Consider the following 17103-nt stretch of genomic DNA (forward strand, 5'->3'; position numbering starts at 1 on the left):
GACAGTGGGAACACACTGAAGACCCATCAGTACCGATACAGTGCGCCGACATCTCACCAGAGAGAACATCCATTACCGTAGATCTTACCGTGGACCGATCCTCACCCCTCACCATCGACATGAACGTCTACAGTTTGCCCAACACCAGAACTGGCGACACAGGCAATGGAGAACTGTTTTGTTCACAGATCAGAGTCGGTATTGCATATCAACTGCAGATGGCAAGACCAGAATATGGCGTCGACGTGGCCAGCGTCATTCTGACCAATGTGTCATGGAACGAGACTCGTGGGGTGGTCCAAGCATAATGGTTTGGGTTGGAATCGGCCTGAACCAGAGAGTGGGTAATGTGGTGTTCCAAAACCTTGGTCCAGGGAGAGAAGGCAGTATCAAAGCAGTGCGCTACATCGATCAAGCTTTACATACCACATTTCGCACGTCATCGAAACAATGTTTTCCAGCATGACAACGCCCGTGCCCACACCGCTAAAGTTACTCGGGATTTCCACACCAGAACGGTGTCAACGTTATGCACTGGCCAGCCCTTAGTCCCGACTTAAACCCGATTGAACATCTTTGGGATGAAATTCGGAGGAGACTTAATGACGTCGTACCGAGACCAAACACAGCCGATGGATTGCGCCAGGCTTTTCTGAGAGTGTGGTTCCAGGTGCCAATGGCGTTCATCAATCGTCTAGTCCACTCCATGTACAGACGCTGCGCTGCTGTTATTGGCACTCGCGGTGGACACACCAGATACTGATGTATAGACTGTGTACAGACTCTAAACCTTCTCGTAATGTCTTGGAATTGGGATGAATTAATCACTAATGTGTTAATCACTAATGTGTCAACATACTGTTCACTAAAAATTGCTTTTATCCATTTAGTAAGTCGTTTTCTACAATGATTTTATAAAAGTGCCTCTCTGATTTTGAAATCGTACTGACGCTTTTTTTTGCTGTTTAGTATATATGAATTATTCAAAAGAAATGAAATGGAGTTTACCGGCCTACTGTTCTGCTCCGACTGGCCTTATGAAGACGGGCATACGCCATATAGTGTGCCAGGGCAGCGGCACTATGGCCTACTCTTATATAGAATTCCAACTGCCAAGGTATCTTTTAGTGCACGCCAATGTATACACGGGACCTCGGCTTTTCGTCCTATCCGAACGACTAGACAGCTGTCCGTCTTGCCCTCTGTCCTACACGACTGACAAGAGGAAACCACGTCGGAAAACCCCAATGAACTTTCTCGGTCAATACAGGGATTGAACATGCGACCTCCAGGCTAGCGAGCCAGCGCCTTACTCACTTAGCCGCCGTGGCTCCTTTTACTCAATCACAAATACGGTAAGAGGGAACATTTGTAGATTATTGAAAATGGTTGAGACCTATCTTCATACTGAAGATATAAACATGCCTCTTCTAGAAGTAAAATTACATAACAAATGCATCTGTTACATAGCTTTATTTGTGTGAATTTATTTCATATTGTTATTAGTAATAAACTACTATTAATTATCATTAACCACTGTTTTATTGTGTGTGACATTTAGATATATTCTGGTCAGACATTTTGTTTTAATGTCAAACGCTTTATATTATTTATTACTATTTAAAACCACAGAAACGGGCGTGATATTGACAACATGGGGATAGACACTAATGCCTTGAGTTCCTCTCCGATAGGGGGATTGGATGGTCGAATGGTTAGCACATGCGCGCTGTATCATAGTCAACTGGCGTGGTTTCGATTCCCCGGTTGTACGTAACAAGGAGTAGGGTCGCCTGTCCAACCTCGTCAGTTTTCTCCGGATCCTCCCAGATCAAGCGAATTATTGAAATAAAATTGAACCATGTGTTAGTCCGGAAATGACCTAGATTGTGTCAAGCGGACGTTAAAACCCATCTCTATCTCTATCTCTCTCTGTCCCTCCTTTTGAGAATACCATATGATGTCTGACTGGAAGTTAATCCCGCCGCTCTTTAATTCTTTTCAACTGTTTGGCTATTAGGGCGGGAGGCAGCTTCTTACGTCAACTTTATTGTATATAATTGGACTAATGTGTGCACCAGTATTGGACAACATTAAACCACTTCCAGAAATAGATAGTGGCAGAACTGTCAGTGAGTTGATCTGGGAATAATGCAAGGTACCTACTTACCCCAGTTCTTGCTGTCACCCATTTGTTTAACCACTTCAATATATTAAATAGGGCACCTTTCATAGAACTAAAATAACCCTATAGAATATATAGTATTACAGTTACTCAGGCCAAAAACTTACCATAATTTCGCCGTAGCGGGTTGTCGAGGTCCCAGTGTGAAATAATTTGTTGGGCGAAAAACGTCTTGTTTTAAAAATTGAAATGAGATGAAATGAAATGGGGTTTAAGGTCCTACTGTTCTGCTCCGAACGGGGCTAATGAAGACGGGCATACGCCATAAAGTGTGCTAAGAGAGAAATTTTGCTCGGACAGCGGAACTACGAACTACTCTTATATCGAATTCCAACTCTCAAGGGATCTTTTACGTGCACGCCAATGTGTACACGGGACCTCGGTTTGTTGTTCCATCCGAACGACTGGACAGCTGCCCTTGTCAGGCCCTCCGTTCTGCATCACTGACAAGGGGGAAACACGCCGGAAAAATCTGGATGAACTTTCTCGGCCAATACAGGGATCGAACACCCGACCTCCAGGCTAGCGAGCCAGCGTCTTACCACTTAGCCATCGTGACCCCCCTTTTAAAATTGAGCCCTGGAAGAAAGACCAATTGTTGGGAAATCTTTCATCGCAATTCCAGTCGGCTTCTGTGGTTCAAATAGTAATAATCAATAAAATACGTTCGACATTAAAACTAAATGTTGGACCAGAATATATGTAAATGTCGCATTCTCCCATTCCGTTGTTGTGATGTGTTTCACAGTAAAGGTGGCTATTACTAATTTAGCTCATCACTATGAAATAAATCTACACAAATCATGATTTGTAACAGATACATTTATAAAATAATTTCGCTTATCACAAGAGAGATATTTATCTCGTTAGAATATGAAGACAGGCATTTTATCATTTTCAATAATTTACAAATGTTACGTTTTACCTTATTTGTGCTGTGCACTTTAAAATGCTGAAATCATCAGTAGATCAATTTGAAGTTGGTGTTGGGTGTACACAGTGACGGATCTAGGGGAAGGGGAGGTGCCAAGGTGGGGCAAATGACCCTGTCTCCGCCCCCCCCCCCCCCCAGTGGTTGACCGAGAGATTTTAATACAAATTTAACAATATGAAGGTTATTCTTCAGACCGTATTCGACCCACTGTATGGACCCTATTTTAACCCCTGTCTGCTGCATTCGACAGGGCCCCTTTAATATTAAAAATGGCTCCGTGGGCAATTTTACTTTGTTTTATTCTGGACGGAATTTATTATTGGCTGTATATACTATATGTTTAGTTACACAGCAACCCATCTTCAGTACTTTAAATAATTCATATATGACATTAACTCTAGACTGGAATCAGACAAATTTACTTATCATATAGCTATATTGCATTTTGTTGGCAAAACGTAATATTCTGTTGCAAACGGTGGTTATTAAATTAGTTAAGTCCGTAACTCAATATCATCCAAAATCTTCGACATTGAAAACACGATTTTTGTTGCAATTTAAATCAGCATTAGTGATCTTACTTGGAAAGATGGGCTTCTGATATCCAATATTTAAGACAAAATACCATCGTGTACTATAATGCGTTTCAGCGCCATTTGTAACAAGGTGCTCAAAGAATGAGGCTAGACATATTCCACAAGTCATGTCAAACGGTGATATCATATTCTTATTTGGAGAGCATGCGCAATAAATAATATCGGTGTTGACTGGAGTAACCAGACGCTAGAAACTGACTTGCGGTTGAGACTTCTGGCGTATTTCGCGAACATAACTGATGACAATTCACAGTAAAACGGACACGATTGAATGTAAAACAGTTTATATAAATTCATATTACATTATTATATGTGTTGCGACTCATTTGTGCGAATTTCTAGGTCGAAAATATTAGCGATTTAGCTCCTTTAAATTAGCTCATTAATATTTTATGGTGGCATGAATTCCGACGAAACCATATTATTCCATCAGCTACATTTATTTTGAAACTGCGATTACTAAAGGATGGATGTCCATATCGTCAATATAATAATCGTGAAGGTGGGTTTTATTTCTCTTCATAAAAATATAATTGTAAGTAATCTTAGGTCAATCCACAGGTCCATAACATGAGGAGATAGACATGAAAATATTTATGACGAAGAAGTAATGTTGGTCATGGTGATAGGTATGTTTTGTTGTGTTTATAAATACATGTAGTAATCATCAGGGTAAGTGAATACTTTCATTATTTTGTTAATTCGTTTTGTTTCGGTATATTTTGTTTCATTTAGGAAGATTGTGTTTTGTTGTTTTGGGTTCGTTTCGCACGCCACATGTACCCGATCGTCCATGTAAAACGTTATATATTCTTGAAGAAAATCCCTGTCTGGCAAGTTAAATTTGCGCCCGATTTTAAAATAGAAATTAGCGCTTGGTCGGTTAGTAAAACAAATAACTTTCGATTGATGTGATGTAACTCAACATTAGATTGTACTCAATATCTGTTACAACTTTATCCAGCTATTCCTGATATATAAATGCTTTTATTTTCAACTGAAGAGTCCAAATATTTTAAGGGGTTTGGGCTAAATACCCCACCCTTAAAGGACAATATTGGTGCCCATCATTATCACATATGTGTTAGAGCTGGTTAAACACATTCCAAATATATTTTTAACACAGAGATCATTGCTACGATAGCTGAGTAATACAGGTTTCCCGTATCGGAAGTGACGAACGCCAAAGGAAAACACGAGTCGCTGCTCTTTATAACTGACTGAAGCGACGAGTGATAACAGATACACGGCCGAATTTCTACTCACTAATAATTCCTTCCAAGACCAAAAGTTGTTATATGGGACTGTAAGAGGATATCTGACAATTCAATTGAATGTCATTAGATAAGAGAACACGAGAAAAATAGAAATAGTCCGTACATTTCCTTGTTTATATTCATTATATACCTTATAAAAACATGGTAATGCACGGACTTTTTCTTATTTTTATCTAGTGGCAGTCAATTCTTTTTATGAATTGTCAGATATCCTCTCACAGTCTCACACAACAACTTTTGGTCTTCGAAGGAATTATTAGTGAGCAGAAATTCGGCCGTGTATGTGTTATCACTCATCGCGATAGCTCCTCTTGAACCGTTGAATCTACATTATCTGATAATTCGACCAAATATTTATCTTACCTTTATTTTTAATTTCAGAAAGCTGTGATAATCTTAGTTTATATTGTAGTTGTTACCTTGTCACCAATCGTTTCGCCTGCGATATTTACTGTATTGGAATCCGATCTAAAAATGGATAATCGAGACTATTGTTTTATCGGACCGACTTTATTAATTATGCTCGAGGCTAGGCAAAAAATAAAATCCCTAAATTTTCGGTTCAGAGTGGATCAAAGTGACTAAAAGTTTCAGCAAATTCCCTTTACATAATTCCCTTTATCTAATCTCCCATAAGGTATCTTTAAATGTTTATCGATCGTCCTTCAGTGTCTTGTATGTATGTGTATATATATATAAATATTTTACCAATACTTTCACATTTTGCTAGTCACTTGGTAAATAATCCACCTTTTATATATTGAATTTAATTGTCTGCGATACCACTTCGGTGGAAGCGGACGTTAAATAAAGCTATTTAACACACACACACCCACACACACACGCTTTGACAGTCTCTATTCCCATTTCAACGCTTCAAGCTGTACAGATCAGAGAGAGAGAGAGCGAGCGAGAGAGAGAGAGAGAGAGAGAGCGATGGGGTTTAACGTCCACTCGACACAAACTAGGTCATTTCGGGACTAACACATGTTTCAATTTTATTTAAATAATTCGCCTGCGCGTAGGGGTCTTTAGCAATGGGAGGAAACCGGAGGTCCCGGAGAAAACCCACGAGGTTGGACAGGCGATCCCACTCCTTGCCACGTAAAACCGGGGAATCGAAACCCCGCCAGTTGACTCAATGACAGACCGTATGATATAGCGCGCGTGCTAACCATTCGCCCATCCACCTCCCCCGCCCCCCCCCCCCCTGTACAGATCAAGCCATTCAAATATAGTAGTTCAGTTGTCCCCTGTGATTCGTCATGTCTCCATGGAGAAGTGTTAGAAGCAATGTCCGTGTGATCCAGATACTAGTACTGCTCGAAGATCACCAAGCCCCAGTCTCCCTAGCCCTAGCAGGATCAAAGTACGGTAATTCCGTTTAGAGCACGGCACTTCCGTTCGTAGTACGGCAATTCCGTTTGTATTATGTCCATCTCGTTTCAAGTACGTTGTCACTCTGTTTAATTGAAGGACTAGGACAATTTTTGAAAGGGCTCAACGTTCTAGGACACCCTTACCGTCCAAGCCGGTCCGAGTCCATCCATGAAGTTGTTAAAATATCGTAAACAGTTGCTACTACGTTTACATTTTCTAGAACTAGTCTCGTGTAACGGGGCGGAGCGTAAACAGATCGATTATATCCACAAGGTATAAAAGTTATCGAATGTTTTTGATAAAACAGTGTTATAGAGAATTACCCCGAGGGTCATCATTAGTAGATAAAGGATTTAAACACACAGGTAATCCGTAATACACGTCAACATACCTTACAGCAAGCTCATTATTACAGGTGTTAGTCGGAGAGAAGGTAAGTTCTAAAATCTAAAATAATAATAATATCGTTATTTATAAAGTGCGTTAATACAGCAAGCTCGTTATTACAGGTGTTAGTCGGAGAGAAGGTAAGTTCTAAAATCTAAAATAATAATAATATCGTTATTTATAAAGTGCGTTAATACAGCAAGCTCGTTATACTATAAAATTTGGATTTTATCTTAGCTAAAATTTCGTGAAATAGGCCCTGGGTTTTGAAACAAGAACGTTTCTAGTTAAGAGTTTAAATTGCCCGCAGACGTTAACTGTTTTATTGATTTTGGTAAATAAATAACTGTTTTCTATATTTAATGCATTTGGAAATGAACTGAAAAGAAATGAAATGGAAATGAAAAATGAAGTGAAATGGGGTTTAACGTCCTACTGTTCTGCTCCGAACTGGGCATACGCCATGCAGTGTGCTATGAGGGAAAAATTTGCATGAGTGAAATTTTGCACGAGGAGCGCCACTATGACCTACTTTTATATCAAATTCCAACTGCCATCTTTTACATGCACGCCAATGTGTACACGGGGTCTCGGTCTTTACATCCCATCCGAACGACTAGTCAGGCCCACCGTTCTGCACCAATGACAATGTGAAACCATGTTGGAAAATCCCGATGAATTTTCTCGGCCAACGCAGTCGTCGAATACGCCACCGCCATGCTAGCGGGCCAGCGACTTAATCCTGTATCTTACAGGAGAAATAATTAGGTAAATAAACTAGATTTAAAATACACGAATGTTGGCATATATATATATATATATATATATATATATATATATATATAAACGTTATACATAGTGTTCCCAAAAACATATATATATATAAGTGTAGTAAAGGGTGGGGGTCGGGGTGGGGGTGGGGTGGGGTGGATTATAATAAAATAATGATATATTATTATCTTATAAATGTTCGTGAACAAGTTCCTGGAGGTAGACAGGTGTTGATACGTTACAGTCTGATTAAAATATAGATCTGTATTTCTTTTCGTTTTTTAAATACTTTCGATGGCCTACACTACATGAAGATCTGACAAGTTGTAGTGGAAGGTCGCTTCAGAGGACATACGAGCGGCTTTTCACCCTCTGACGTCAGACATTTGATTAATCAATCAGCGTTGATGTTTCTAGTGGGTTACCCGACAGTTCCGTGCACCTCACACCAAAAACTCACAGTAACAGACCGTTTCATTGGCTAATCCCTCACATAATCCAGAGCACTGGTTATTTAACATCTCTTCCAGATCCTAGTGTAGCAAAGACAAGTAAAACGAAATTTTGAACTATAAAAAATGAAACGAAATAGGATCTGTGTTTTATTCAGATTGTTTATTTTAAACACAGTAATTTAAATTCACTACATTCAATGATAAAACAGAGTACATGTGGTCATGAATATACATATTTAAACAACATTTTATTTACTTACAGATGCTAGCAGGGAAAATCCAAAAATCCCTTACATTAATATTTGTTGTATGTAGTATCGTACTTTACTTCATATATCTTAATGGAAATATTGGTTTTAAACCAGTACCTGTAAAAACGGTGGTTATAACTACTCCAACCGCATCTCCATTTGTTTCCCCAAAACCCAACCGAAAGATGCCAGCCAAAAATAAGACTCTGGTGGAATGCCCAAGAACCCCGCCCAATTTAGGTAAGCTGTTAAACATACATTATGCAAGAGCTAAATCTGTCTATTGCAGGTCTTTCTTTAGGCCTGAAATGTTATCTAAATTATTAATTAGACATTAATTAACCTATCCAGACCATATTTAACTCTAGATGGCATTGCTAGCCTGTGATCTTTAGTGGATTATGAGCCGATTTACAGCATACCGATTAAATGGATAATCGAGAGTATGTTGTTTATCGTACTGAATTTAGTAATGATGATCGAGGCTAGGCGGAAATTTTAATCGCTTAGTTCTCGGTTCATAGTGGATCAATTTGAATGAAATTTTCAGCAAATAGCCTTTACATTATCTAGTTTTTAACTATTATAGTGAAAACTGCCAACTCGTTATCGAATCGTCCATAACATATCTTTAAGTTTCTATAAAAACGGAGTTGAGTGTGAATGGTAATACAGCCGATGGCGCAAACTATCGGTCAATAATGCAACGGGTTTCATGTTGTGTACCACTTCTCAATTATTGTTTAGGGTGTGGACATGGCTTACACTTCATCACTCTGTAGTCTGGGTTTTTAACCCTTGTGCGGACACGTCGCTCGAAAAACATTGTCGGAAACAAGGGGTAATCTAAGAACCCAGACATAAATTGGTTTTTGGATGCATGATTTTATTCGAGTTACAATTGAAGTCACAACAATGTATTTATCTCCAAAAATGGCACCGTGTGAAGTCTGTCGCTGGGTGTCTTGTCGTAAACAAATAAAGGATGTGTCCAGACCCCCCCCCCCCCCCGCGCCCATATTCTGGGAACTACAACATCACAAAAGGACTTATCGCAGACAAGGGGTCTTATTTTATTACTTTTCGCGCACGTGTCTTTCCTGTGGTGTACCCGGAGTAAATCCAAGAGGTTGAGAAGGCGCCTCTATCTTCAAACTACATACACTCACACACTCAAGCCACCCTCAATAACTTTGGGAAGAAAGGCAAATCTTAAAGTAGCTAAGTCTCTAACTCAATATCATCCAAATCTTCAACATTGAAAACACGATTTATTTGTCAAATTAAATCAACATTCATGTTGTGATCTTACCGGAAAAAGATGGGCTTTTGATATCCAATATTTAAGACAAAATAAACATATTACCATTGGTAACGAATCGTGTACCATATTGCGCTTCAGCCCCAGTTGTATCAAGAGACTCGAGGGACGAGGCTAGACACATTCAAACGGCGTATTTAGACTGGAATAACCAGACGCTAGAAATTTGCACTCGCTTGAGACTGCTGGCTTATTTCGCCAAACATAACTGATTTGAAATGGAAGTAAAAACGGAAACCATTCAATGTAAATCAGTTTATATACATTCATATTACAGTATTATATGCGTTGCGACCCACTTTTGTCAATTTCTAGGTCCCAAATGTTAGCGATTTAGCTCCTTTAAGTATCTTTAATTTGATTCATAAAGGTATTAACACCAGATTGTGGGGTTACCAATATATTTACCGGTACACGCATTAAATTATTTATTAATTGGCTTAAAAGAAATTAAATGAAATGGGGTTTAACGTCCTACTGTTCTGTTGGTTAAAAAGGATCTTCGGTGTGATATTCATGTTATTCCATTATTTCTCAGGAATCACGAGTAACGTATAAAACATGATTTTTTTCAAAACCTCAAAAATGTCCTCATTTGTTTTTTCTTTCGATATAACATAATATTTAGTGGCGTTTCTATTTTCAAATTTTGATATTTATAATACATAACGCAATATTGCTACCGAGATGGCCTGGTTTGTATCGATTGGACGTTAAACTCCATTTCATTGTCAGTAAGTGTGATATTACTAAAACAGAACAGCAGGTTACATTTCAGTAAATGAAAAAGATGATCGGATGACATCAAATAACCACTGATTTATGATCAGCTAAAAACAGCAGCTATTGTGTATAATTGTTAATATTCATCTGAAATCAAAGACTGGTGTTTCAAATAACTATTTTATTTTGCAGTCATTGGAAACTTGTAATAAAAATGTTAAGCTCACATAACCTCATGTTTCGATATCAGTTAAACCTTTACTTTTTGTCAAACGAAATGAAATGAAATAGGGCTTAACGTCGTATTTGTCTGCACCGATGGGCTAGTGATGACAATTTTTACAGCAGAATAAAAAATACGCGGAAAGTAAAGGAATCCCGATCATCAAGTCGCAATATCCCTATTTTTGGCCTTTGCCTTTTTGAGATACCGTTTGTTTCTCTATCTCAGACATAGTATTTGGAGGTGAAGATCACAACATCAATGTTGATTTAAATTGACAAATAATTTCTACGGGTCCTCCGGTTTCCTCCTAATGATAAAGATTCCTACGCGAAAGTGAATCGTTGAAATAAAATTAAACCATATGTTAGTCTCGAAATGACCTACTTTGTGTCGAATGGGCGGTAAACCCCAGTGCCACTGTCCGGGAAAAATTTCCCTCATAGCACACTGTATGCGTATGTCCGTCTTCATTAACCCAGTTCGGAGCAGAACAGTGGGACGTTAAACCCCATTTCATTTAATTTCATATCTATTCATATCTAATACACTTAAATAAATGAATGATGGATTGACACATAAAACCAAAAACATACCTGGATCTATGTGAACAACAGAATATGTTTTATCACTTGTGTTGGAAAATTCCTATTGCATCCATTACTATTCCTATAGTAACCAATCATCATGATAATTACGTAATATTTGTAAAATTAAAATGTTGTAAATTAGATATTTTAAATTTGGCATCTATCAAAGCAGAACGTGTTTATTTTGCTGAATGGTTAATCCATCTCTGGGCCCAATCGGCGCAGAATAGTCAGGCGTTTAACTCCATTCCATTTGTCAATATACTTTGCAGTTGGTGATTTTCTATATAATAAATTTAGAGGAAATGTAAGTGAATTGGATATTAGGTATTTACCGTATAAGCCTGGACCTGGAGGCATGTTTAAACCAACCACGTGTAAAGCCCGACAGAAAGTAGCTGTAATAATACCCTACAGGGATAGGTGGCGAAATCTCATGGATTTTTTATCGAACGTACCACCGATGTTAATACGTCAACAAATAGAGTTTACTATATACGTCATTGAACAAGTAAGTATAACTTTATTTATTTATTTATTTATTTATTTATTTATTATCTCTTATATTAATCTTTATTTATTTATTATTTATTTGCTTCAATGAGTAAGACGCTCGCTGCTTAGGGTCCAATTTTCTGCACCGGTTGGACTAATGAGGACAAACATAAGCCATACAGTGTGGCATGAGGGACATTTTGCTCGGACATATTCTGATATCTGCCAAGGGTTCTTTTAAGTGGACGCCGGTGTGCATACAGGACCTCGTTTTTTTACCATACGAAGGACTAGACACGGATTTTGTTAGACCATCCCATCCTGCACCACCGACAAAGGCAGATCACACTGGAAAATCCCGACTAAAACCGGGATCAAGCCCGAGACGTCTCAGCTTCTTAATCACTGAGCCACAGGTGTTCCCTCATTTGTCGGATGTCAACTACAACATTGTAAAAGTTGAAACTCTAAAAGCGGTTATCATTGCAGATCAGTCCAAAATTGTTCAATTTTGTTCGATATTTACAAATATATGTTGAGTTGATACTGTCCCGAAATTCGGCATTCTGCAGACGATAAAAATGGGATACGGTCAAAAGCCAGTCCAATCTGTTCCAGTCGAGCGCACAATCTTAATATGGAAACCACGCCACTTGACTCTATGACAAACTTTATAATCTACAGCGCATGCGTTAGACCACTGAGAGGACGCATAACCCCCATTATTTTATATAATCGTATAAAACTTAGATATGGTAGATTTACATCAGTTGTCACTGTAGGGCATTGTCTGGATCACCATACGATACTGATCTCAAAGCAATACACGACACGCTCGTTAATTTTTAGTTATGGATGATGTGAGCGCTAAATCTGTCTATTGTAGACCCTTTTTCAGACATCATATAAACTGTTATTTAGACATTTATAATAATAATAATGACAAAACCTCAATCATCACTCGGGGATCACAGTGGCTAAGTGGGTAAGACGTTGGCTCGCTAGCCTGGAGGTCGGGTGTTCCATCCCTGCATTGGCCAAGAAAGTTCATCCAGATTTTCCGGCGTGGTTCCCCTTGTCAGTGATGTAAGACGGAGGACCTGACAAGGATAGCTGTCTAGTCGTTTGGATGGGACGAAAAACCGAGGTCCCGTGTTCACATTGGCGTGCACGTAAAAGATCCCTTGACAGTTGGAATTCGATATAAGAGTAGGCCACGGTGCGGCTGTCCGGCTAAATTTCCCTTATAGCGCACTATATGGCGTATGTCCGTCTTCATTAGCCCCGTTCGGAGCAGAACAGCAGGACGTTAAACCCCATTTCATTTCATTTCAATCATCACCCTAGGACATCGGATTATGCATGGATTGGATCATCCTTGAAATTTGATAAATTAAAATGATAAAATGGATAAGGTGAGTTGGGTGGCCAAATGGTTAGCACGTGCGCGTTGTATCATAAGGTTGATCGTGACAAGGAGCAGGGTCGCCTGTCAAACCTCGCGACCCTCCGATTTCCTCCTACTGCTAAAGACCCATAATTGAAATAAAATTGTTAGTCACGAAATGACCAAGGTTTTGTCGAGTGGACTTTAGCCCCCCCCCACCTCTCTCTCTATCTCTCTCTCTCTCTATTTATTTCAGGATTCCCGAGATTATAATTGAATATTGGCCATTTCAGGATTCGTCAGCTACATTTAAACGAGGGTAATGCTAGGAATCGTGGCTTTAATCGTGGAGTAATCGTGGTGATCCTTCAAGTCTTATCATATATTGAGGTCAGTCGTAGCAATCGTGTTGACCGCATCGAAACATATGTGTAGCAGACCATGGACTCAATAGGGAAAATCCCATTGTAAAGCATCGCACGACAGTGGAAACCTGGCATTATTAATGAATATTCATCAGTTATATTTAAGCGGGAGATTTTTTTTTAATGAATATTGGATATTTCAGGATTCACCTGATATATTCAACCGGCGGTTATTAATGAATATTCATCAGTTATATTTTAGCGGGTGGTTATTAATAAATATTCATCAGTTATATTTTAGCGGGAGGTTGTTAATGTATATTGGATATTTCAGGATTCACCTGCCATATTCAACCGAGGGTTATTAATGAATATTGGTTATTTAGAAGCCCTAAAGATAGACAATTACACCTGTTTTATCTTCCACGATGTCGACCTGTATCCCGTCCATGATTATAACCTGTATAGATGTGATTCTAAACCTCGTCATATGGCGGTGGCTCTTCAAAAAGCAGGATATCGGTATGTTTCTATTGAATCAATTCCTAAAGTCATATCTAGAAATATATGAAATGAAATGGCATGAAATGGCATGAAATGAATGAAATGAATGAAGGATATCGGTATGTTTCTATTGAACCAATTCCTAAAGTCATATCTAGAAATGAAATGAATGAAATGAATGAAATGAATGAAATGAATGAATTAAAGAATGAATGAAATGAATGAATGAAATGAAATGAATGAATGAATGAATGAATGAATGAATGAATGAATGAAATGAAATGAAATGAAATGAAAATGACATGAAATGGCATGAAATGGCGTATGCCCTTCTTCATTAGCCCAGTCGGACCATGTAATGTACCATAAGAAAAACCTTCCGCCTATACTATTCAATGACTTCAACGATCAGGGGTTATTTAACGTATTTCCTTCACGTCCTGCACAACTGAAAACCAAGTTGTTAAAATAACCATCGTCGGAATCGAACCGTGAACCTCTTGGTTAATAAGCTAGCATCATACTCACTGGGTAACCTTCGCTCTATCAAGGTATATTGACAATATCTTTTCCACCTTGAATGATTACACTAACCAACTGCTGTGCACAGTTCAAGATTTAAGATTAAGCGCTCGTAGCAATTATTGAAGGCCAGAAATTTGGATTCTATTATTCCCAGTTCTCACGCGCGATACAAATTCTCCGATTGGGTATAATCGAGAGGGAGAGAGAGAGAGAGAGAGAGGGAGAGAGAGAGAGAGAGAGATATCTTTAGTAGTGAAGGAAAACCTGGGACCCTGAGAAAACCAATGAAATTCGACAGTTGTGTCAATGACAGACCTTATGATCGAAAGCGCACGCGTTAGACTATTCGAACCCTACTATTTGCCCATAAAGATTTAGGACTGGATAAAATTATATCGAATATGTTCTTTACAAAGCTGAGAAGTGAATAATATGATTAATTTCCGTGGCAGAATTCGCTTGTGCCTAGGGGTCTTTAGCAGTGGGAGGAAACCGGAGGACCCGGAGAAAACCCACGAGGTTGGACAGGCGACCCAACTCCTTACAACCGGGGACTCGAAACCACGCCAGTTGACTCAATTACAGACCTTTCGGCCTTCCAGCCCTCCACCCAGTAAACTTCAAACTGGTTATGTTAAAATACGCGGGATATAATTTTAAGCAACATTGTGATAACCTCGACCCTTTCACATCTCAGCATATATTTATTTCAGACTTCTGTTCGAGGCAAACTTTGGTGGTATTACAGCTTTTCACAAGAAACATTTCAGCATGACTAATGGTTTCTCAAATTCATATTTTGGCTGGGGCGGCGAAGATGGCGATCAAAGAGAACGGTAATAAAATAGCTTTCATATATTAAACATCCCCGCATGTAGTTTAAATCACGATTCTAAAGTATTCCAGAACAATTCAAATCCTCCCCATTCTTTATGGTTTGATGTCCGAATGGTTAGCACGTTATTATTATTGTAGTAAGATCTTAGTATTAATATTATTGTAGCTTAAAATCTTGGTATTAATATTTCAGAGTGAAAAAAGTATTTGGAAATTTCTTACGTTATCCCCTTGTATATGGTAGATATGCTACACCTTATCACAAGGGAGACAAAACAAATCCAGCTAATCCGAAGAGGTAAATATACCCTACCTTTCCATAACACTTGATTGTATCATACCACGATACTACAATAAATTACTCACTGCATTGGCCGAGAAAGTTCATCCAGATTTTCCGGCGTGGTTCTCCCTTGTCAGTGATGCAGGACGGAGGGGCTGACAAGGAAAGCTGTCTAGTCGTTCGGATGGGACGAAAAACCGAGGTCCCGTGTACACATTGGCGTGCACGTAAAAGATCCCTTGGCAGTTGGAATTCGATATAAGAGTAGGCCCTAGTGCCGCTGTCCGGGCAAAATTTCCCCCATAGCACACTGTATGGCGTATGCCCGTCTTCATTAGCCCAGGTTAGGAGCAGAACAGTAGGACGTTAAACTCAATTTCATTTCATTTCATTTCCACTAAATTACTATACAAATTTAAGTTTTATCACCCTTGCCCTAACATATTTTGGATAAAACAGTTTGACCTTTCATTTTATGTCATAGTGCACTGAGCTTAAAGGACAATATTCAACCGTGTGTCTGTTATCGCTCGTTACTTCAGTCAGTTATATAGAAGGATAACTCATGTTTTTGACATTTTTGTCGTCACTCCCCGTTTCTTCAAACGTTTGTTACACATCTACAGCAATGATCTCTGTGTTAAAATTATATTTAGAATGTGTTTAACCAGTTCTATCACATATGAAATAATGGCTGACACCAATATAGTCCTTTAAACTTACAATGCCAATTTTCGATTAATGAGAAACACAAAGCTTAAGGGGATGGGGCGGGTGGATTTTTACAGATACCGTGGCCTTGACACCCTCGTCGTTCATCGAGTCCCCATTGGTCATAATTTAACCAATCGATCAAGGAATTACAATTCCTGTAGATATCGGTGTTGGTGTCGAAGATTTTTTTACTTTTACGATTCTTCAAATCGGGAGCTGCGGTGTCCCAGTTATCAACTGGCTCACTACCCAGGAAGTCTGGCGTTCGATACCGGCGTTGGCCGAGAAATTTCCCCGGGACTTTCCTACGTGGTTTTCCCTTGTCAGTAGCTTGTCAGTAGTTAAGGATGGAAGGGGCTGGCTGGTAGGAAAAACCGATGTACCGTGTACACGTTGCACATAAAAGAACCTTCGACGGTTGGTATTCAGATAATCGTAGGCCGTAGCTCCTCTGTCTGGACAAAATTTTCTCATAGCACACTGTATGGCGTATGTCACTCCCGATTTGTCCAGTCGATGCAGAACAGTAGGACGTTAAACCACATCCAATTTCAATTTGTATTTCAGATTCAAGCTACTTCAAAATGCCGTGAAGAGAATGCCATATGATGGTTTAAATAGTATTGTATATACAGTCAACAAGATGCAGAAGTTAAAGATTTATACTCATATACATATATCAGTTGATAGACAAAAAATAGAACAAGTAGGTACATATTTACTGATTGTCCTAGAGTTGTATATATGTGGGAGGGTGGATGTGGCGTATGTGTGAGGGTGGGTGGGTGTGTGTGTGTTGGGCGGGGAGAGGGGATTAACACGTAGAACAGGTAGGTACACTTTACTGAGTGTCTGAAATCTCCTTTTATCTTAGGATTGTGTGTGTGGGGATGGGCGTTT

General features: G+C 39.0%; 1 protein-coding gene across 1 annotated transcript; it reads left to right on the plus strand.

Annotated features, from left to right (window-relative positions):
* The first annotated feature begins 11451 nt into the window (after positions 1 to 11451).
* LOC126828128 (beta-N-acetyl-D-glucosaminide beta-1,4-N-acetylglucosaminyl-transferase-like) lies at positions 11452 to 16992 on the plus strand. Its single transcript, XM_050557709.2, has 3 exons — positions 11452 to 11604; positions 13675 to 13778; positions 16771 to 16992. Exons 1-3 carry the CDS (start codon positions 11452 to 11454, stop codon positions 16976 to 16978), a joined length of 465 nt encoding a protein of 154 aa, XP_050413666.1. The 3' UTR covers positions 16979 to 16992.
* Positions 16993 to 17103: the final 111 nt, after the last annotated feature.

This window comes from Patella vulgata, chromosome 7 (assembly GCF_932274485.2).
Source record: "Patella vulgata chromosome 7, xgPatVulg1.2, whole genome shotgun sequence".
NCBI lineage: Eukaryota > Metazoa > Mollusca > Gastropoda > Patellidae > Patella > Patella vulgata.

What these genes read in the sequence shown, in the direction of transcription:
- LOC126828128 (XM_050557709.2), top strand. Translation starts at nt 11,452, where the DNA reads ATGTTTAAACCAACCACGTGTAAAGCCCGACAGAAAGTAGCTGTAATA. An exon ending in CTATATACGTCATTGAACAA is followed by an intron (nt 11,605 to 13,674) that starts GTAAGTATAACT and finishes TGGATATTTCAG; the next exon opens with GATTCACCTGCCATATTCAA. An exon ending in ATCTTCCACGATGTCGACCT is followed by an intron (nt 13,779 to 16,770) that starts GTATCCCGTCCA and finishes TTTGTATTTCAG; the next exon opens with ATTCAAGCTACTTCAAAATG.